The 22,536-nt window shown below is 46.4% G+C and overlaps 1 protein-coding gene across 3 annotated transcripts in view; it reads right to left on the bottom strand.

Moving 5' to 3' along the window:
* Positions 1-15,534, bottom strand: part of ARMH4 (armadillo like helical domain containing 4) — a 66,418-nt gene extending 50,884 nt beyond the window's left edge. For 2 of the 3 annotated variants that reach the window (XM_062618390.1, XM_062618392.1), the window contains exons 1-4: positions 15,437-15,534; positions 7,508-8,894; positions 5,332-5,544; positions 3,819-4,034 (exon numbers count right to left, since the gene is read on the bottom strand). In XM_062618390.1, the coding sequence (XP_062474374.1) occupies positions 3,819-4,034; positions 5,332-5,544; positions 7,508-8,837 (1,759 nt within the window). In that variant the 5' untranslated portion in view covers positions 8,838-8,894; positions 15,437-15,534. Of the gene's footprint in view, positions 1-3,818; positions 4,035-5,331; positions 5,545-7,507; positions 8,895-14,807; positions 14,944-15,436 lie in introns of those variants that run through there. The other variant, XM_062618391.1, reaches the window with a different exon arrangement.
* Between the last annotated feature and the right edge of the window lie 7,002 nt (positions 15,535-22,536).

The raw sequence follows: 22,536 nt of genomic DNA, 5'->3' as shown, positions 1-22,536 counted from the left end.
CTGAGCTGCATCACGAGAAGCACGACCAGCAGATAAAGAGAGGGGATTCTCCCCCTCTGCTCTGCTCTCATGAGACCCCACCTGGAGTACCATGCTGAGCTGGAGGCCTCAACACAAGAGGGACATGGACCTGTTGGAGCAAGTCCTAAGGAGGGCAATGAAGATGCTCAGAGGGCTGGAGCACCTCTTCTGTGGGCACAGGCTGAGAGAAATGGGGTTGCTCATTCTGGAGAAGGCTCCAGAGAGGCCCTGGAGCACACTTCCAGTGCCTAAAGGGGGCAACAAGAAAACTGGAGAAGGACTTTTGACGAGGGTATATAGGCATAGGACAAGGGAGAATAGCTTTAAACTGACAGAGGCGAGATCTAGATTAGATATTAGGAAAAAAACTTACACCGTGATGGTGGTGAGAAACTGGCACAGATTGCCAAAAGAAAAACCATGGCTGCCCCATCTCTGGCAGTGTTCAAGGCCAGGTTGGACGGGGTTTGGAGCAACCTGGTCTAGTGAAAGGTGTTCCTGGCCACGGCAGGGGGCTTGGTACTAACCCAAACCATTCTATGATTCTAGTCTAAGGTCCCTGGATCACATCCCACATGTAACAATGACAGAAGCAACTTGAGGACCAGCCGAAGGAGACAGCAGCTGGTTTGCTGTGGCCACCAGCCTTCAACTAAAAACTGCAGGGATCACACAGAAGAGCGAACATGGCAGGCTACCTGCCACTTTGGAGAGTTATACCTGCCAAGTGCTACCATGCTTAAAGGTGTGCAGCCAGCTGTCAATACCTACCACAGCACACATTACAGCAGAAGAACCTAGTCTGGAAGTAATGTGGTTACTTTCAAAGGAAGCACTTTTCAAAGCATGGTGGGAGGCTTACACAGTAGTCCCAAATAAGCAAACTGTCCAAAGAGATATAATCTAGCTCCCTCGCAGCCCTAGAGAAAGCTGCAGTGTTTAGCTTGCTAGAAACACACAAATTTTGGACACAGGAACAAACTACATAGTTAAGTTTCTCAGACAAGTGAGCCTCATCCTCTACTGTGTCCTGTCCCCATATCCTATAATCCCTTTATAGGATTTCTCCAGCGATGAAGGGCAAGTAAAACCAGTCACACCAGAGTCTAGGAGGATATTGGTTACCCAGCTAATCTCTCCAGAGCCCACTAAAGAGGAGGATAAGCTTATCTAGAGACATTCAAAGTACCTCATGTTTGTGTGTGCAATTTGATTTTTAGAACAGTTTTGCATTCAAGACAGGTAGGTGAATATAATGATGCAATTAACCACAGACAGCTTGGCACAGATGGTCCCCAAGAAACAGAACTAGCTGCACAGCAGGGGTTTATATTTAATGATGAGCCAAGCCATCAGTGAGGCACCAAGGCCTCACTAAAGGCAGTGAAGATCAGCTAAGCTCACTCAGCTCTTTGCAATTCTTCCAATGGTGAAGCACGTACGGCCTCCCCACAAAGGGCCAAGATCTCTCATTAGGGACTCAAGCATATGCCTACAACAGCAGGAGTATCTGACCTTGCATCATCCAAGATCTTAAGGACCCTGGGCTGGAGCTCAGTGTAGCTTTATAGGAAAGCACTCCCAAACACAGCTGGCAGCATCTAGATATTCTGAGATTAAGCACTAGAAACTGTAATATTTGGGGAATGGAAACCAAGCTTCCAAATGCCATCCCCCACCCCACCCAAGAGGATGTGGTAACCCCTAATTGCATTACATGGAAAAAAAAAATATATTAGAAACTCACAGCTCAAAAGCTTCCTTCATGCTTAACTGGGGCAGTAGCATCCCTTGGCAGAAAACCCATCCCCAGGTGGTATTTGTCCCATTTTACAAGATGTGGATTGGTGATTCCTAACATCAGTGAATATTCTGGCTCACAACACTAAAGGGATTTGGACCACAAAAGCTGTGCCATTTGTCAAAACCACATAGCACACCAGAGAGCACCATGTAATTTGAAAAACGGGGACCTGCAAAGCCATACCCCAGAGCCAAAAAAACAATAGCCTTCTAATACAGTCCTCATTGTTTAGGAAAGCTAGTTCTGACTACAGCCCACATTTGTCCTTAGAGGAGCTCAGAGCAGATTTAAGAGTAGAGGAAGAAAAGGACTGTGGTTGCATAAGACTGCTCAGCAGGAGCCCAAGGAAACTGCAGCAGTCCTGTGTCAGCACAGAAGGACTGTACTTTTTTGAAATGTCTGTGCAGAAAGCCTCATTAAATAATGAGACCAATACTCAGTTGAAACAGAAATTCCTCTTATCTTCCTGTGCAGGCTTCTAAAGGAGATTCCAGAGGGCTCAAAAACTGTTTAGTCTCCTGAATCATACTGCTCTTGCTAAGCAGACACACTTTTTTCCCCCATCCTGAAAGACCAGATTTTCACAGAGACACACACACAAGCCCTTCTTCCCCTGCTGTCACTCTTCCACCATCAGCACCACATCCTTGCGCTGCCAGATATATGCAAGATTTATCCTGGGAAGGGGCAGGTGCTATAGCTGGAGGTCAAGGGAGCTCATAGCAGGATTCAAGCTAGCAGCAAGCCTAACAGACAGCAGGAGCTGCAACACCTCACATGTGCAGTGCAGAGGGCTCCCAAATTCTGCTGTCCTCTAAACTTAACAAGAGTGAGAGTTATTGCTTCATGCAGAGGAAAAATGCTGATGAGCCGTTATCTATAGCACCCCACCTCTAATCAGAAGAAAAATACCATCTGGCATTCCACCCCTGGAGGGCTGCCAATCTTTGCAGTAAAAGATGAAGGCAAGAGAAGGTCAAGATTAAGGAAGGGAAGCAAAACGGGCAGAAAGATTAATCCCTGCCAGGTGGCATCAGTCCAGACTGGAGTACAAAACTGGATGGATAAGCAAGCAGAGAAGAGTAAGTAGGAGAAAAAACAGGAAGCAGAAGTGAAAATTCTCCACAGGAAAGTCATGGATAAGCTGGAGAGAGAACAGATCTGAGCTACAGACCAACTGCAGTGTAGGATCTACTTCACCTCGACCTCTCTTGATGGGTGTTTGCACAGGTGGAATTGGCATCACTAGGTTTCGACTTCCTGAAGTCAGCCAAGAAGCAGAGACTCGAAGACTGGCAGCATGCAAAAGCCGTTTACAAGAAGACAACTTAAGAAAAGACAACTTAAGAAAAGCTTAAGAAGAGAGTTTAAGAGAAGAGAAGATGGTGAGACAAGGCTGGAGGAGCCAGTAATGGGACACCAGCTTAGCAAGTAGCTTTGAGTTGGAAGAGCATCTCATAGGGAATGTATCCTTTGCCTCTTGCAGCAGAGTTGCATAAGTAGTGTAAATAAGGCACCACTTGTTCTGGCAGGGTTTCAGACAGCTACACACCAAGGTAGCCATCTCATGCTGAACATTTCCCCCCACACTGCATGCAGCAAGGGTTTCAGCAGTAGGGTGGCAAGGGGCTCTCCAGCTGCTGAACATGTTCCCATGGGTGTTATCTGGTACAGATGTTCTGCAATGGGTGCACACACCAGCAGTTACAGGCATACAGAGCCAGACTACTGCAACAGCAATACTGCAGCTGCTCCCTCTCCAAGGGAAAACCCCATCCCTTCCAGCACTGACACCTGAATTTCAGGCATCCTCCAGGACACTGTCCATTGCTTGTTTCCTGTACCTCCTTGAAGGGAACAGGTTGCTCAGCAACTTTATCAGGAACAACAACATATGCATATAGTTATGTGCCAGACAAATTAGGGATGTGTCAAGGTGAGTGTGCCACGCCACATGAAACTGACTGCTTCTTAGCCTTGGCATCAGTAGTACCTTCTGACTCCAGGCGGTCCAGCCCATAGGTCTCAGCAGTACTGATCCTCCTCACAGGTGGAAGAGCTGTTCTCCTGACAGAAGATGCCATTGATGCTGGAGTTACCAGGACCATAGTTCTGCTGGATGGCTCCTCTGTCTGTCCAGACTGGGTTGCAGACATCTCACCAGGAGCTGGAACAGCCTTCTCACTGGTGACCAGAACATGTGTGATGTCTACAGATGACAGGAAGCAGCAGCAGTTAATCACAATATTAAAAACCCAAGCATTTAAGAACAGACTCCTCAGTGAAAACTTAACTCAGAGTGGAACTTGAGTTAAGAACTCTTGCCCTGCTTAAGATGCGCAAGTGACTCTGCTGTAACGAAAGCTTCCCCTCCAGGACAGCCAGCACAGAACTTAAGAACCCCTTAATGAGAACTCAGCTAGGTTTTATTTCCATTGCTTTGAAGACTGCTAGTCACCATACCATAGGAATATCAGATTTCAACCAGTGTCTCAGTGCTCTGAACTGAGTGGCAGAGCTAGCTGTTTACTGCAAAGAAAAATTACAGAATCATAGAATGCTTTGGGTGGGAATGGACCTTAAAGATCATCTAATTCCAACCCCCTGCCACAGGCAGGGACAATTAAGTTGATTTTTTACTTAAAACCCAGAAGCAAATTAGTGGAAACCACTGAAAGAGCTCTCTCTCCCCTACAGACAGACTGTAATTTAAGAGATAGAGTGCAAACAGGTGTTTTCTTTTGATGCCCTGCAATATAAGAAATACAAAAAAGTTTCCCAGCAGCAGTTTCATTACAGTGGTACCTACTACTACAGAAATATCCTCAAGCTCCATCAGCTTTGTGCTAAGGGAAATCTTGCTACACTCCTGGCAAGACAGGTTCCTACACGTACCTGCCAAGGTGACATCAAGCCAGCAGGCAGCAGCTAACTGAATACAACTGCTTAAGCATTTCTGTATGAACCACATCAACCTGAGAAGAACTCACTATTCCTCAGTAGGAGTGAAAATCAGTGCAGGCTTTCACACCTGAGGGCTTGCCAGACTCTTTCAAGAGGGTGTCTAACCCCATACTACCACTCCCACATTACCCCAATGAAGCTTTCATCCTTCAGACTGACCATCAGCAATCTGACTGCCGTTGGCTCCAGAAGTAAGAGCTTGCCCTCCATAAATATAAACTGGCTTAAATGTCTAAGGCTAAAAGTCAGCTTGCCAGTAAGGACTGATGTAGGGAGTTTGTTCTGGGTGATTTTTTTGTTTTTATAAATATCTACTCCACCTTTATATGGGACAAAACATACGCTGGCATATTTCAACCTGGTGGACCTGGCAGCATGGGGAGAAAGTGGCAGGGCTAGAGGTAGCATGCAGAAGGCTAGAAAAAAGTCACTTAGAATACATATGTGGTGTGTTGAGACTTCAGTGTCCAGTAATACTGGTTCCAGATGTACCACCTCACCCTGTGCAGAAATGAACCACAGTCTGTGAAGCAGAACCCTACCTTCCACATCTGGAAGGTTTGCTGCAGAGGAAGTACCAGCTGCAACCACCATCTGGGTAGCACTAGGAGTAGTCACCATCTGAGTGTCCTCTCCACTGTTTTCCTGGGGAAAGCTTGAAGGTCCTGCTCCCTGGGTAGCACCAGGCACTGGCGTTGCAACTAACAGAGCAGCATCAGACTCCTGGACAACTGTTGTCACCTCCTGAGTAACACCTACAGGAAGAACATGTGTCAGTACCAACTTGCAGGACAACAGACAGCAAAAAAGCAGATATTTGAAGGAATGGTACTCCATACATTAGCATTTTCAGAGCCACAGTGTAAGCAGCAAGTCCTGTCAAGTATCATCAGGGCAGTGCAGCATAAAGACAGATGCAAGAATGCATGTAGCAGTAATGAAAGCCACAGAATTGGTGTTCATTTTCTTAATTGCCCTTTAGGGACACGAGGGCCCACTGGGAACTATTGCCAAGGAGTTACAGCACTACAGGCCTTTAGTGTGAAATGCCATTTGAAACATGTGAGGCTGCCAGAGCAGTGTTTTTAGTGACCCAGTCTGATGGCTACAAGACTTCAGCTTTTTAGAAAGGTTTATTTTTGTTGCACAAGTCTTATTGACAGTGTTTTCCCAACATCTGTGACACAGCAGAGAGGGAACCTGCTGACAAGTCAAGTGCTTATGAATTAATCTAGAAATGAGTCATATTTCAGCACCAGCATGCAATTAGCTTTATTTTACAGCAAAAGCCAGATATTTCAGGTGCAGTGATGGGAAGTTGTCCCTTTTCTCTGTAGCCTAAGAGGGAAGATTAAAGATGCCCAGCAATTAAGACAGAGTCCTAAATCACAGCTCATGTTTCTCACCCTAGGAACGTCATTGTTCAGCATCTGACCAGAGCTCTTCTTAGCATTGCTCCCTCTTCCTCCCACCACCCCCCTCCCTCCACCCCCCCAAGTCATTAGGGTCACTGTCATTAGGCTGCAGGTGCCATCTCTACAGGTAACTGCAGTAGAGGATGACACTGGCAGCCTGTGGCAGGCTGTCTAGGAGGAAGACTTCTGCCTGCTGGTAACAGACTTGGCACAAGCAGTGGACAGTCAGAGCCTGGCCACAGCTTCGCTCTAGGGTGTGAAGACAACACCAGGAGCTTTTGTTACAAAGAACAGCACACAGCTCTGGACAGATCTTTTGATCCAACCATCATTTTAAAGTCAAGGAATATGTCAATTACTCACAGGCTATGAGTACAGCTTGCCTATTCCTGGACTTAGGAAGCATTTACATCCATACATTTTCTCTGCATCTTCTGCACTAACTGCAAGTATCCATAGCTATCAGTTGAGAACCAAGTGATCCCAGATGCTAATTAAATCCCCCAGGAATTATTCCCCCCTCCATTTTGCAGGGCTTTAGAGTAAGCTAGTGCAAGGACCCCCTTTAAGTCCTTGAACCTGCTATATGAAAGGGACACTTGGGTGAGCGCTATCCTCCTTGAAATAGTGTTTAACCAGTGGGCATAAGATTGAGCTCCCTCCTTAGTCATTACAAGAGGCATACCAGAGGGTTATTCAAAGTAGATTTATGTATCCCTGGTCAAGGCAAGATACTGACAATCAGACTAGAGCTGTGCCCCTCAACCATTATGGGAAAGCAAAGCTGAAGCCCCTGCTTTGGTAGCACACTATACGTGCAGAACATTAACAAAGGAAATTTCCTAACTAGCACCAAGTATTTGCTGTTAAGACTCCAGTTCTCTACAGACATCCACACTGAAGTACACCCATCAGCCACAGGCTCAACTACCACAGACTTTCCTGTTTGCTACTATAGCCACCCTCCCTCCACTCCAGAAACTGAAGAGACAGCTCAATACAGTTGCTTCACATCACAAGGCAGGGTACCGCCCAACAGACTTGCCTCCTTGTACACAGGGACATTGTGTACAGGAACAGCCAAGGCTATGCCATACTTTATGGATGCGAATTACCTGTTTAGGCTGCTACCCCTCCACAATGGTCCATAGCCTTTCTTGGGGAGAAGATGTGTCCTACCTCTACTGCAGGTATCAAGATAACACCTTTCTCTACTTCATCTCCCTGAAAGGAAGCAGATTCCCAAGAGCATCCCTCCTATACCTACACTTAGAGGAAAGTGTCTTTAACAGGCAAGTTTTACCTTTCCATGAGCTTTCCAGAGTAAGAAGGCGATCAGACTGCATATCTGTCACCACAGCAGCCTGTGGCTGTGATGGAGGGATGCTTTTCCCCTCCTCTGCTGTGACTGAACTTATGTTTTCCAGCGAGTTGAGATCAGCCATGTCTACACCCACCAGGTTTTCAGTGGCGACAGCATCACCATGGCCTGTGGAAGCTGCTGGCAATTCCTCCCCACGCACCAGCGCTGTGCAGTTGGTCTCCTTGGCAAGCTCAGGAGCTGGTGGAGTGGATACTGGGGATGGCACCACTCTTACTACATCCTCTTCCTCCCCTGCACCTCCCTGTGGTGCCTGTGATGGTTCTGTTATGCCCAGGTCCTCTGTCACCTCAAGAGACACACTTCCCCCTTGACTTATGTCCCTCACTTTTGTGTCATCCCAGTCAGGGGGCACCATGTCCATAGTGTGGATAGTGACACTGCCAGCCACAGTGGGCAGCTCTCCTTGCCTTCCACCCGTCCCTGCTTCCAGGGGGAGGGAGGCTGAGGTCACCACAGGTAGATGTTTTGCAGCCACAGATGCTCGCACAACCAGGGACTTTAGAGGGCTCCCTGTGTGGGGTCTTGTTACTCCTAGTTCAGGAGTTATGCTATGAGCCTGGGGAGTCAGGATGACAGGGTGGTCACTTGCTGTTTCCCACCTGGGAGAGCTGGGGTACACTGTGGGCTGGGGTGCCACTGAAGGGTGGGAGTTGCTCCCCGCCTCTTCCTCCACAGCAGTCCCAGAAAGAGGGTTTGCCAAGAGGCCAGGAGAGCTGTGCTCTACTTCAACACCACCTTCAGTGGTGGTCCCACTAATGGGGCCAACAACAGACTCCTCCTGAACAGTAGGGCTCAGTGTGGTCACAGCTGTGGTCAGCATGGCCTTGAATGCATCATCCTCTTCCAGCTCTGACTTTGTGGGATGAAGCTCACCCTCATCAACAGCAGCCACTGCCACAGCAGAGGTATAATCACCCAGACCCTGGCTGCCTGGAATGACATGGCTCAGGCTTACAGACAGCAGTTCTCCTTCTGCAGTGAAAGCTTCATTTAAGGGTATCCCAGATGGCTTTATCAACACTCCACATGGCTTTTCAGAGATAGTCTGCTCAGAAGGGCCCAGGTTATTTTTCAAGTTCAACATGCTTGTCCTTTCATCTTCAACTCCATTCCCTGCCCAGGGGCCAAGTTGGACCTTTGTCATGTCCCTCTTCTTCAGTGGCAGAGATGCAACACATGGTGGACTAGAAGACAAGAGCAGGATGCTGCAGGTGACCATGCAGATGTTAAATCCTATTGATCTACTCATAGCTGAGAAGAAATGTGCCTAGAAGCCTGCAAAGCTGACAAGTCCAGACTGCACGACCTAGAAAGGAAAAAGGAGCAAGATTACACATACCCATAACCAACCATTGACCTAAGGCCTTAAGTAACTGGGTGACAAGTTCCAAGCATGCTAGCCTACAGCCAGCTCTGGGCAGCCCTCACCTATACTTCCCAAGCAATGAATCCCTTCCTCTATTTTACTATTCCTAGCCTACACCACCTGAAGTCTTTAGACAAAACACTCTTGATCTGAAGCCCAAGACAGGCCTTGCCAAGCTCTCACACCAGTGGTAGAGGGCTACGCTTTACCCAGCAGGCATCAGACTTGCAAGTAAATGCTCCATCCCTGGCAGTGTTGAAGGTCAGGTTGGACACAGCCTTGGGCAACATGGTCTAGGGTAAGGCATCCTTGCCCAAGGCAGGGGGATTGGAACTAGGTGATCTTAAGGTCCTTTCCAACCCTAACCATTCTATGATACTATGAGGATCAATGTATTTGTCCTTTATCAAGTCCAGGTCCTACATTTGACCTGAATCAGACTGAAGTTTCAGGCCTGTTATGGCAAGCCCTGTTCTATGCATTGACACAGAAGGAAACCAAGGAACTCACAGGGAACAAGGTGCATCTATAGATTGCAACACAGGACCAGAGCCAAAACAGGAGGCTTCAGGACTGCATTAAGTCTTGTGTCCTGTACAAGAACCTTGGCCCCACTGAGAAAGACTACAGCCCAGATAGCAGTACTGCTGCATTAGCACAGTGTTTATCCTGCACTGCAGCATGGAGGCATGTCCAGGAAGTTTCACGTGTATAATTGTGCGCTTCAAGAGTTTCCAAGAGAGCACTGGAACAGTAGCCCAGGAGAGATTTGGCCAGCTGACAGCCTGCTCTTGGCAGGTTCTGTTGTCTCCAGCAACACAGCTCAGGCTGCCATGCAGATGGAGGACAACAGCAGCCTGCTCCCAGCCACCTCCCTCTGGGCAGGCTCCTCTCAGTCCTGGGCTTGATGCACCATCATTTAGCAGATGACCACCACACCATCCCATGCAGGACACCTGGTCACACAAGTCTCATGCACACAGCAAACAGCCATCCATCACACAGCAAATCTGCTAAGATCTTCCTCCTCCTCCCAGTTGCAGGAGTCAGCTTGGCAGTGGCACAGTCAAGCTCAACTGTAAGAAGCCCCCAGTTATCAACAGTTTCACTTCCTTTGACTGGTACATTCTCAGTTCTACAAGTGAACTGCTCTTAGGTTTGAGCCACAGGACTAAGGAATATTATTAAAGAAAGGTTGGGGCTATCAGAACCACCCCTCAGCCTTCCGAAAAGGAAGTATCACTCTCTGCAGTCTTGCTCATGGGCACCAGAATGAGCCCCCCAGCTTGCTAGACTCCTCATTTCCCCACCCAAACAGCACATAGATAAATATTACCTGCATTTGTACACACAGAGAGCAGCAGCAAACCAGCTAGCACTGCTTTGCTACACAAGGATGCATCATTCCTCCATGTCTTCTCACACACCCATGTGATGCTGTGCAAGAGGTAACTGCTGCTGTGGGGAGAGTGATCTCAGTAACATCATTTTTGTGCTTGTCCAGCTAACACAAAGGCCGTCTGCATCCTGCTGCTCATGTACATTTGTCTCCTTTGGGAAAGTGTTATTGTATCTATCCAGTCAGCTAAATATAATCAAGAAGACAGAAAGCTTGTATGTCTGGTCACACACAGCTATATATATTTCCATTGCAAAGAATACCTCTTATTCCACACAGAAGACTTCTCTAGCTGATCTAATCTGCAGGGTTGTCTGTAGCACAGAAGACAACCTCAGCACTACCAGCTTAGATATACACAAATCAGTCAACTACTGCAGGCTCCATTATCTGGTTGAGCCTTCAGGGCACACCGAGTCACATTTTCCACTCCCCCTGCAGCCCCGGCCCTCAGCAGCTTGAGCTGCTGGAATAATTCCTGGTCACAGGCCACACACACACGGTGCTCAGGGACAACCAGAAACCACCAAGAAGCTGCTCACGAGCAGCAGCACACACAGTTCTACTGGAGGAAGGGCAACAACCCATCTATTACCTCTAACCTCCCTGCCATAAGAAAAAAAGGAGTTGAAAACTGACAGTGTTCAGCTATTCTCCCTTTATGTGCTTCTGTAATTAAAAAGCACTGAGAGTGTATTATGCAATTTAAATTGCTAGTGCCCAATGACAAGCATCTGCCTTGCCATGCTGATGAATATAAATTATGCTCGTCTCACACCCCTTTAGCAAGGGCCAGTTAAGATAAGCTATACTGAAACATCAAGAGCTTGTTATTTTTTAAATAAAGAACAGTTTGGATCTAAATACACTTCCTCTAGAAGTCAGGAGTCTTTTTAGGCTATGCAAGTAGTTTTAGCAGTGGCTAAACTAAACAGAACTCCAGCTGCACTTGAAATCCATAGCATTTTGCTAGCAGTCATACATGTTATACATAAGTATATACACATACATATATACATTTGTAAGTTTCTAGCTCCAAGAAACCCAAGACATCTAGGAGGTGGTTAAAAGTACTGAAATGTTAATCTCTTCCCAACAAGCTTACTCCACCTTTCCTAGGATCAAACATGCCAGTGAATAAGAGCTAAATTTGCTCCCTAGAAGGCTAGCTTTCTGAGATCCATTAGTTAAAAACTTGCCTCCTTCTGGCTCATAGATAACATGGGCAGTCAGTCCTAGACTGATACAAGAATTCCCAGGGCACTTTGGCAGCCTCAGACTCATACCCCCAGTCTGAAAAACACTATTGGTCATCGTCCTACATTTCTAAAGTATAAAAATAATGGAGTTACTTGCTCAGGAAATCCACAAGTAGATCTAAGCTAACCTAGACCTCTGCATTCAATAAAGACCAAATATAGTGGCATGCAGCTTACTTCACAATAATGGCACAAGTTCATGCTTCAAAGAAGATTAATCAGAGCTTAAAGTACTTAGCTTTAGGATGAGGCTGGATTAGACAGTGTATGAACACCAGTGACCTGGTATCTTCTTAAGCAGAGTTTGACACCTTGTTATAGCAGTTCCACTTAATGCAAAAGCAATACAGGTTTTAGCAGATAGCTGGCTGCAGAGCAGTTTGTTACTGAAGCTTCAGTGGGCTATACATGTATCCTCCCACCGGACTATTTTTATAGCCAGTATGCTCTACTACCTTAGCTGAGCAATAAAAGTAAGCTGGAACGTGCTGCTCTGACCAAGCACCTCCTCTGTAGTAAGCTTAAGCTTTTTTGTTACTAGCTTGAAGCTGTAGGATAACTCTGTATTTCATGCCACAGGAGTTCCTTGTCCCCAGATTTCACCTGGCATTCTCCAAGCTGAAGCTGTGGAGATCAGCTGCCAAGCGCCAGCCAGGCTCTCAGTGGAAAATTAATCCTTGCTTCAAATAGGAAGCATACACAAAGGGCAAGAGACAATGCCAGTTACTTCCCCTGCACTTAATAACAACAAATCTCAAGAGATGCAGTTCCCTTAGCTGCAAAGGCAGCACCACTGCAGACAACCAAAGAGCTTTAGCATAGGGGAGGGAATTTGCCTTTAACACGTAGTAGGCTGGAAAGAAGCACAAAGGACTGCTAGGCTAAAACAGGAGACAAAGCTGGGCATCTGCAGGAGCTGTCCATCAGAATAAGAACCACCTACTACTGGGGCAAGTGACCAAGCTGCGGCACAATAAATATACATTGGTCACCAGCTGAAGCAGTCTTGCAAATCAGCTGGATCCTTCCGAGTCAGGCTGCTTCCTTGCTCCATACAATTAGCACTAGCAACAGCTATTAAACCTTTAACCCCTCTCTGAGGCCCGTTTGAAGAGTCAGCTCCTGGAAGGTCTGACAAAAGCCAGCTCAGAAGGAACCCCAGCCTGTTACGGTCACTCCAACAGGGCAGGCTTGAAGGGGATGAGCACAGAGCAGACCAGGCTTCTCTCATTCAATAGCTGCTCCTTACACAGACCAGCAACTTGTGGACACATGCTGCAATGAATGAACCTCTCCCCTCTCATCCCATTGTACGCAGTTGCTCCCTAGGATGCCTTTTAGAGTTTTGCCCAACCAGTTTAGTTGGGGATAAAGCCCCAAGAAAACCATTTACTGTTATTTTCTGCCTTGGGGAAGTTCTGGCTGTGTTCGGGGGGGGGGGGGGGGGGGGAATCAAGTTTTTAACTCACTTTAATTAATAACCATGTTCTAACAATCCCTCTCCCACACAGAAAGTACACTTGCAGTCTGCAGCTGAAGTGGCTGTTGCATCATATAGCAGAGAGCACATGAGATTAACAGGTCAGCTTCAGACAAATCACTGACTAGCCTTTGCAGAGTAGAGCTTTTCACACCTCCCAAGTACAAGCTTGATTCCACAGCCAGCTTCCACTAGCTGAACAGTCCTGGATGTGCTCAGCTCCACCTGTTCAGGGAAATAGACAAAAACAGTGCAAATCTTTCAATGCAAAAATTTTAGCCAAAACATACAAGTCAAGCAACTGCCAGCAATCAAATGCTATGTTACCAGAGTGCTAATGTATGCTACCCAAGCCTTATTACTTGTGCTGAATACAAAAGCCAGAAGACAATACACTGCAGAGCTCCAACTCCTACTTTTACATACAAGCTCAGAAAGCAGCTTTCATTCTGTCTTTGCCCTGTTCGATCAAGTGAATTGTAAAAGCTGATGCTCTTCCAGCACTTCCTGCAGACAAATAGACCTCAACCAGTTAAGCCATCCTTAACAGCTCGCAGTGAAACCCCAACAGTGACATGACTCAGGCTATATCGGTGGGTGGTGTCAAGTAGGATGCGGAAACCTAGACACATCTTCCTCTACTTTGAAGATAGTCCCTTACAAGCAAACAAATGAGATGTTAACACCCTGTAAGGACACCTTCCTACCAGTCCCAGGGAGCCACCTTAATATACAATAGATCACCTCCACTTCCACCATCGGCATTCCAGAAGTAGTTCTTTGAGAAACAAAAGACGTGACATGTTTTAGACATTATTCCTCCAACCACTAAGCAATCACCTGCTTTGTTCAGAGCAGCACACACTATCTATGGAAATCCCTACTTAGATTTGCAAGTAAAAGCCACACGCTGACCCATGCCAGATCCCCTGCACCACAAGTCAGAGGTTTAGCAAATTCCTGAGGGATTAAAAAGATTGGGAGGAGGGGCATCTAAGAATGAGGCCAAGGGGTGCAGCAGTTTCCAGAGACCAGGAGGATGGAAGCATTGCTCTCCAGACTGGGAGCATTCAGATTCCAATCAGCGAGAACCACTTGAAAATTTCAGTGTCTTATCTAACAAAGACAGCAACAACCTGCAGTAGATCTGTAGGATCATGAGTCTCTTCAGGTTAAGGCTGAAAATTAAATACACCTTGCTAGGCCCTTTTAGCTTTGGTTCAAACTGCTTTTTTTTTGCCAGGGAACAGAATTAGGGACGGCTGGAGGCATGACTACACTCAGTACACCTGCTTGCAAGGCATCTTCCTGTCCTCCTCAATCATATTTACAGGTGAGCTTAACAACTCAGCAGTGCATCCTTACCCTGCAGTCGCCCCACCAGTGTGAACAACCAGCTGGGGATGTCTCCAGCTCAGGCCTGCAGCAGGACAGAGGCACAGCCGTGGTCCTCCACAAGCCATCCCGGGAATAGGAAACCGTTCCCGGGGTTTCTCCGAGAGAACACACCGAGACCGCAGCCCCGCAGGATGGCACGCGCCGCCCCTCATTCTCCCGGGACCCACTCGTCGGGAACAAAGAGCCTCGCCGAGGATGGTCTGCCCCGCGGGCAGCCGAGCATCGTCACCCACCAAGCAGTAAATCAGAACGGACAAACGCGGGGACGATCCCGCTTGGGGATGCCGTGTCTCTCTCCCCACCCCCCCCGGCCTCACCTGTCTCCCGCCGCCACCGCCGCCTCCCCAGCGCCGCGCTCGCCCCCCGCGCCCGCTCGGGCGGGGCGGAGCGAGCCGGCCCCGGGGCGGTGCCGGGACCGGGCCAGCATCGGCTCCGCCTGCCCGGAGTGGATCCTATACCGGTAGCGGCCGCATCACCGCGGGCAGCGGGGTTGCGTTTCCCGTTAGCTCTCGTCTCCAGAAGGCAGTTATCGCACTCAGCTCTTCCCCCCGCGCCCCAGCTGGGATCAGACTCCAACCCAACAGGCTCCCTCGCTTTGTTCGCAGGAAGATGAAAAAGCGAGGCCTACAGTACTCTTGGCAGTTTTTCATCTCACTACAGTTTCTCCTCCGGCGTTTTCAGCTACGGAGGTCACCTTCCCGCAGTACTCTCTCTAAAAACAAGGAGGACTTCTCAAGTAATATCCCACACAAGTCTTAGCAGAGCTTATTTCAGTTTCTCTGTTTTGTTGGCTTGCTTTAAACACCTATTTGGCCAAGGAAAAAGAAATCTCAAAGATATTTATACTTGTTTTCCCACACACACCTAGTTTTTTCCACACCAGGCATCCCACAGCTAGCCCAACACAACTAGTAAACCTTTACACCATCAGGTCCTGCATACTTACCAACTCACTTCATCAAATAGCAGCACAGAAGCCCGTAATTTGCTGCCAAGACCAAAAGAAGAGCCAAGGTTACCTTTCTTTTGCCTCCCACCTTAGCTTGGCATCAGGAGCACTAACAAAGCCTCAGTCCCACATACAGGATTTTCTATGTTGTCTGAGGCAATGACTTGTTCAGATTGGTGCTGCAGCAGGTGCAAATCATTCGTGGTGAGCAGGGACAGGTGAGAAAAGACTAAAAATGAGGAAATGGCTGGGATGGAGAGTTGGGGAGGGGGTTGCTAGGAGGGAGAGGGGAGTCAAAAATCTTGATTTTGCTATGAGTGTGCTTTGCTGCATGAAGTAAATCAGTGAATCCTTCTGTGCTTCCAGTCATAACAGCAATCTATAAAATGAAGCTCCTTTTTTTTATTTCCCCAGACAAAGTGAGGTTTAACTTGCAGGTAGATGTCAAACACCCAGCTCTTTCAATAAAACAACATGTCTGATTGAAGAAAACGGAGATACTCCTTATTAATAAATTGTTCTTTTTTTTTTTTTTTTTGCTATGCTACTGGAAATAACATTCACCTTAGTGGTTTATCCTCTTTGCTAGACTCATTCCAATGTTTTACCTCTCTAATTTTAGAGAAATTGAGTGTTTTCTAGTAGATTTCAACCAAACTGGAACCAACCCAGTTCATTTTGGTAGCATTCTGCATCCAATATTAAAACTTTTAAAAGACAGGTTTGTTGTACGTCAGAGCAATTTCTTTCAGGGAAATATTGCTAACCTCTGCATAAGTTGAAAATAAAGTCCAAAAATGCTTATATCAGCAATAAAGACTGTCACTGACAAGAAGACATTAGAAAGAATTCCAAAGTTAAGCTTGGTGGAGCAAGCAGTTAGGCAAAATGGTGGGAATAGTCCCTTCTAGCTTTGCACCAATGAATTGTAAAATCTGGGAAATTATTAATGAATCAATGTTTCTAGTGGTGTAGCATCTTTCTAAAAGACAAACTCCCAGATAAGGGACCCAAAACTCTCCACAAGTTCATCTTCTGTTCATCATTTTGGCTGAGGGCTTTGACTGAGAGGATGGCTCAGCCATGGAGGAGGCACCACCTCTGAAGTTGACAGTGTAGCCAGGTTTTACAGCAAACCCAGATCAATGAAGGCTTATTTTCCAGTGCAGCACTGCATGCTGTGGTGAGTCAGGGATTGATTCTCAAACCGCTCAGTCATGCATATTTAGGGAGAAAGGCAGGACAACAGAGACCCCACACACCAGAAGTCAGAGCTGTAGGCAGTCTGTCCTTCAGGCTCAAGCCAGAAACTTGGCTTCCATAACCCCTAACAGCTGACCTGGGATTCAGAATGAGGGATTATGTTTTCAACCCTTTTTCAGTCTCACCTTTAAAATTGTCAGGAAAGTTATTTAAAATGTAAAGCACATGTAACGGATGTTCTTGTCTTCTCTAAGGCATGCAGAGCATGTGACAGATTGGAGCAGTTTTCACTTCCCCCTTGGCATTGACTCTCTCTGAACCCAGATTTGCACTGTATACTCTCAAGGTTAAATATTCATTGATAATCACTGTAACTAAAATAGCTGGTTATCTATGTTTTTTTTCCTCCGTTTGAAATTGCAGATTCCCTGTACGCTGCAAGTTTTTTCTGCACTGCATAATCTGCCAAAATCAAGGGCATCTACATTATCAACACAAAGACATTTACCGACTGAAAGAAGGAGGCATCGGAGACTGATGAGACCAGCAGAAATCAAAAATCAACAGAGAGCACTGTTTTGTTATTCATTTCTATGGTTTATTATTTGGAAAGACTGTTTTTTAACTCAGTTCAGTTTGCCACAGAACACATACATAACCAAGCAAAACCGGCCCCACTTCGACAGCAAGTTAAGGAACAACCATCCCTTTCCCTTTTTACCAATGCTCTGTTTCAAAATGGTTCAGTGCAATCCTCAGTTGGTGTCATCCTTCAGAGATTTCACACACAGTATCACACACAGTATGCTAGAGATTGGAAGGGACCTCAAAAGATCATCTAGTCCAATCCCCCTGCCAGAGCAGGAACACCTTGATAAATGTTACACAGGAATGTGTCCAGGCGGGTTTTGAATGTCTCCAGGGAAGGAGACTCCACAACCTCCCTGGGCAGCCTGTTCCAGTGTTCCGTCACCCTCACTGAGAAGCAGTTTCTTCTCAAGTTTAAGTGGAACCTCTTGTGTTCCAGTTTGTACCCATTACCCCTTGTCCTATCATTGTTTGCCACTGAGTAGAGCCTGGCTCCATCCTCGTGACACTCCCCCTTTATATATTTATAGACACTAATAAGGTCACCCCTCAGTCTCCTCTTCTCTAAACTATAGAGACCCAGCTCCCTCAGTCTTTCCTCATAAGGGAGATGCTCCACTCCCTTAATCATCTTCGTTGCCCTGCGCTGGACTCTCTCCAGCAGCTCCCTGTCCTTCTTGAACTGAGGGGTCCAGAACTGGACACAATATTCCAGATGGGGTCTCACCAGGGCAGAGTAGAGGGGAAGGAGGACCTCTCTCGACCTACCAACCACCCCCCTTCTAATACACCCCAGGATGCCATTGGCCTTCTTGGCCACAAGGACACAGTGTTGGCTCATGGTCATCCTGTCGTCCACTAGGACCCCCAGGTCCCTCTCCCCTACACTGCTCTCTAACAGGTCGTTCCCCAACCTATACTGGAACCTGGGGTTGTTCCTGCCCAGATGCAGGACTCTGCACTTTCCCTTGTTATATTTCTTACCCTCAGGTGAAATTCAGAGAGTAAATTTAGGTGTAAACTGGTTTATTCTTCCATGCTAGTAGCATAGCTGGTAAAGAGTATGAGATTCATGTCCTGTTCCCAACTCTGACTTGTTAAATGACTTTCAAAACCAAACTTCACCTCTCTCTGCCTTCATTTCCCTTTCTATAAAATGGAAATAACAATACCTAGTTGTTGAAAGAGTCCCTCATAAGATCTCTGTGTTATTGTAACAGCAAACTACTGTATAAACTAATAATGTCATACACTGAATTTCTTTAAAAGGTGATATTCCTTTTGCAGCCTTATTGCAAAAAAAACAGAAAGTACAAATAACAGGTCCTGATTAAGAGACTGGGTTACTTAGTAATTTACAGGAAGACACATTGTGTGCATATAAAATTAACTAAAAAAAGCAGTCTTGACATCAGATTACTGCATCTTAAGATGCTACCCCAGGCATCTGTGATGAGATGGTACCAGCTATCCTAAGTATGTCAGGACATGGCACAGAAGGTAAAGGCAATTTTAAAATAGCTACCATTAATTTTGCTACTGAATGAGTTTCCCAAATTGAATATTGGGGACATCCAGCACATAAATCAGTGCACATCTCCAGCACACAATTCACCTTTACATCAGCTGGTAGGATCTGTTTTACGGGGATCTGTTCTTCCCACTGAACAGCAGCCATTGGAATGGAGTAGCAATGAGTCTAATTCAGGGAAAGTGAGAACAGCATTCCCTGACACAAAGAGGGAAGTATGCTTAAAACAAGTCCATTTTGAAAAAGGTATCAGGAAGTTTATGGCCAATGAATTATTTCAAATGTGATCATGTTACAGATGAACAGATTTCTTTCTTCTCCAACTGTAAACCTAATAAATGCCATCTGCAATTGAAACTCAGTTAAGAGAATCAACTTGGTTTTCTTCCTTCCATGTTCCTCACTGCTGGCACTAACAGAAAAGCTGTGCAAGACCAAGTGATGCTAGTGCAGCTCTACTGCTGGCTCCGATTTATAGTAATTAGTCCTACAAGGAGGTACAGGATTCAGCTTCTGTTTCCCTGGGTCTTGTGATTCTGCAGTGCTCACAGAGCAGGAAGGCCATAACAACTTATTTTTGTCACTAAAGTCAGCAGATGTGTCTTGGAGAGCACAGAGTGACCAGATCTGCTGAGTAGGAAAGCGAAATTTTTTACACAGTCATTTTTCAGAGTAGAACCAGGCTTTTGCTGACTGGTCCAAGGTCACAGGAATCAGTTGCAGTTGCTCTGGGAATACAGCCCAGGAGGACCAGTGCTCACCTCCAGAACTGAATCACAATACAGCCCTTGCTTTTCTTCATATTCTTTAACAAAATCTATGCAGTTAATATCGAAGTACACCACATATTACAATTTTCCCAGAAATAAAGTGTCCAGGAAGCCATCCCCATATATATTGGAGTCTCAGCTAAAACTTGAATCATTTGTCAGTTCCCTGTAGCTCTTGGATATATTTTCCCCCATCTTGCATACTCCACTATAAAATCAGGTTGACAATAAAAAAAAAGCACTTGACACATCACCTCAAAGCAAGCTAACTGTTACTAAGCACTGTTCTGACATTAAACCCTCAGCTTCTTCATCATCTTCAAATATAGTTTTTCAGATAATACCCAGAGGGACTTTGAAAACTTCAGCTTTCTTTTGCTTCTCAAAACTTGAGAATAAAACGAACAATCTCTTCAGCACAGGGAAGAGCAGGGTCTTTGCCTTGGGTAACTTGCAGTATCAGGACACTTGCATGGGAGTCAGACTGTGTTTTAGTGCAAGACAGCGATGCTCTCCACCCAGATGCATCCAGTGTTTTCATTATTCCCCATTGGGGGGATTTTTAGGGCAGTGTCGTGGTTTAAACCCAGACAGACAGCTCGTTAACTCACTTTCCCCCCTTCTTTCCCTCCCCCTACTCCCGGAGGGATGGAGAGGAGAATCAAAAAGAATACAACTCCCACAGGTTGAGATAAGAACAGTTTAGTAACTAAGGTATAACACAAATCACTGCTGCTACCACCAGTAATAATGATGATAAAGGAAATAACAAGGGAAGAGAATACAAAACCTCGCCACCAGCCGATAACTCACCTCCCCCCCCCTCCCCCCCCCCCCAAGCCTGACCAAGCACCGACCGATACCTCCTCCAACCCTGCAGTCCCAGCCCTTCCGGCTAACTCCCAGTTACATCCTGGGCATGACGTGCTGTGGTATGGAATACCTATTTGGTCAGTTTGGGTCAGGTGTCCTGTCTCTGCTTCCTCCTGGCTTTCACTCTTCCCTGGCAGAGCACGAGACTCACAAAGTCCTTGGCCAAACCAAAACATCATTGTTATCAGCTTTGTTCCCAGGCCAAAAGTCAAAACACAGCACTGCACCAGTTACCAAGAAGGAGAAAAATGACTGCTACTGCTGAACCCAGGACAGCAGTAAAGAACATGTTTTGGATGGTTATAAGCAGAGAAATACATATTTTTGTGTTGGAAATATTCAAATCAATTAAGCTAAAATAATACAGCAGGAGCCAGGTCCAACTGTTAACAGAACCCCAAGCAGCAGAAAAATTATGGACTTTCCTCCTCGCTTTCCTTTTCTAGAGCAGGTAAGTGGATCCCCTTGAATTTGTGTGCTGGAAAAATGTAAGGAAACACTCTGTGAGCTCCAGAAGCTACAACAGATCTCTGAGTAATTGCTTTTTTACTATGTCTAAAGCTGGACCTAAGTATGCATCTGCCTGATTTTGTGAGAAGAAATAGGTACATGCCTTATCTTGTATGTAGGGATTAAGGAGGCTTAAAAGTGAATACACAAACTAAAACATCCAATGTAGGGACTCAAAAGACCGTTTATTTTCTGACCAAGAAAAAAATAATAATGCTTTGCTGATGAAATATGCATAGGGTTCAGCTGAAATCCAAGTCTCTGCAGGGGTCCAGATAGGAGTTTTGGCATCAAAGGGACCAGAATACTAGCTGGGCACAATGCCTCCTTGCTGTACCTATTCAGGCCTGCAGTGTTTATGCTGCAGGACACATTCTTTTATGTCTTCAATGTTTGCAAGTGCACTGGAGGGATTAATTCAACTGAGAAATGCCGTATTTCAGGACTAGTACAGAAAAGTAATTTTCTTTATAAAAAATGTTCCCTTTTAACCCTCTGGGATAGCTCTGTAGCTGCCACCTTGAGGCACCAGCATTGCTTTCACCGGCGCTCCTTCCAGATGAGCACACAGCTCTGCTCTGTGACAATAATTCATCTGCATGTGATTCAAAGAGATTTTTTGCTGCCAATGGCTTGAATACCAAAGGGGCCTTGGGGGGACAAAAAAAGAAAGAAAAAAGAATAAAAGGACTGCATTCACTAAAAGGAACTATCCTACAAATCTGATATAAATCAGAGTTTTCACTGATTTCAATGGGCTTCTGTTATTTTTTTTTTTTTTTGCATTTTTATATACTTATATGACCTCTTCCATGCTTGTCAGAGGTACCACTCCTCCCAAGAGTTGCAAGAACTGGCTTGTTGTGATTTAAAACCAGCTGGTAACTCAGAACAATGCAGCGTTGTTCCCAGACTGAAAGTCAAAACCACAGCACTGCACCAGCTACTAAGGAGCAGAAAAATGCCTGCTACTGCTGAACCCAGGACATGGCTGCATTCAGGGAATAAGTTTTATTGTGTTAGGGAGATCCTGCTTTTCACTCTCATCCAAATTCTGCTGGCTTAATTGTCCTACTGTCTCCTTAGACTGTGAATAGTTATCTTTATTATGGCATGTTCAATGGCTGTGGCCATTGTCTCCTATTTGGACTTAAGTAAAGCATTTGACAGTCTCCCACAGCATTCCCCTGGAGAAACTGGTTGTTCATGGCCTGGATAGGTGGATTGGAAACTGGCTGGATGGCAGAGCCCAAAGAGTGGTGGTAAATGGTATCACATCTCTTTGGTGACCGGTCATTAGTGGTGCCCCTCAGGGCTCGGTGTTAGGGCCAGCGCTGTTTAGTATCTCCACTGATGATCTGGATAAGGGGATCTAGTGCACCCCCAGTGAATTTGCGGACGACGCCACACTGGCTGATTCACAGGGGGCGATGCCAGGAGGGACAGCCCTGCCCTGAGCGGGTAAAACCCGCCCCAGGGAGCTCGGCGCGGCCGTAGGAGCGGCTGTTGGAGCGGCAGTTGGCCCGTGGAACGCGAACAGGCGGCGCGCTGCTTCGTGAGCACTCGCCTCATGACCAGTGCCCGGTCCGGGAGCTCTGCTCTGGCTGCCCCGGCGGTGGCAG

The sequence above is a fragment of the Pezoporus occidentalis genome, unplaced genomic scaffold, assembly GCF_034315485.1.
Source record: "Pezoporus occidentalis ecotype Australia unplaced genomic scaffold, CSIRO_AGI_Poc_V1 ctg200, whole genome shotgun sequence".
NCBI classification, from domain to species: Eukaryota; Metazoa; Chordata; class Aves; order Psittaciformes; family Psittacidae; genus Pezoporus; species Pezoporus occidentalis.
The sequence above is the reverse complement of the archived record's forward strand: the minus strand, read 5'-3'. Positions and strand labels throughout refer to the sequence as shown.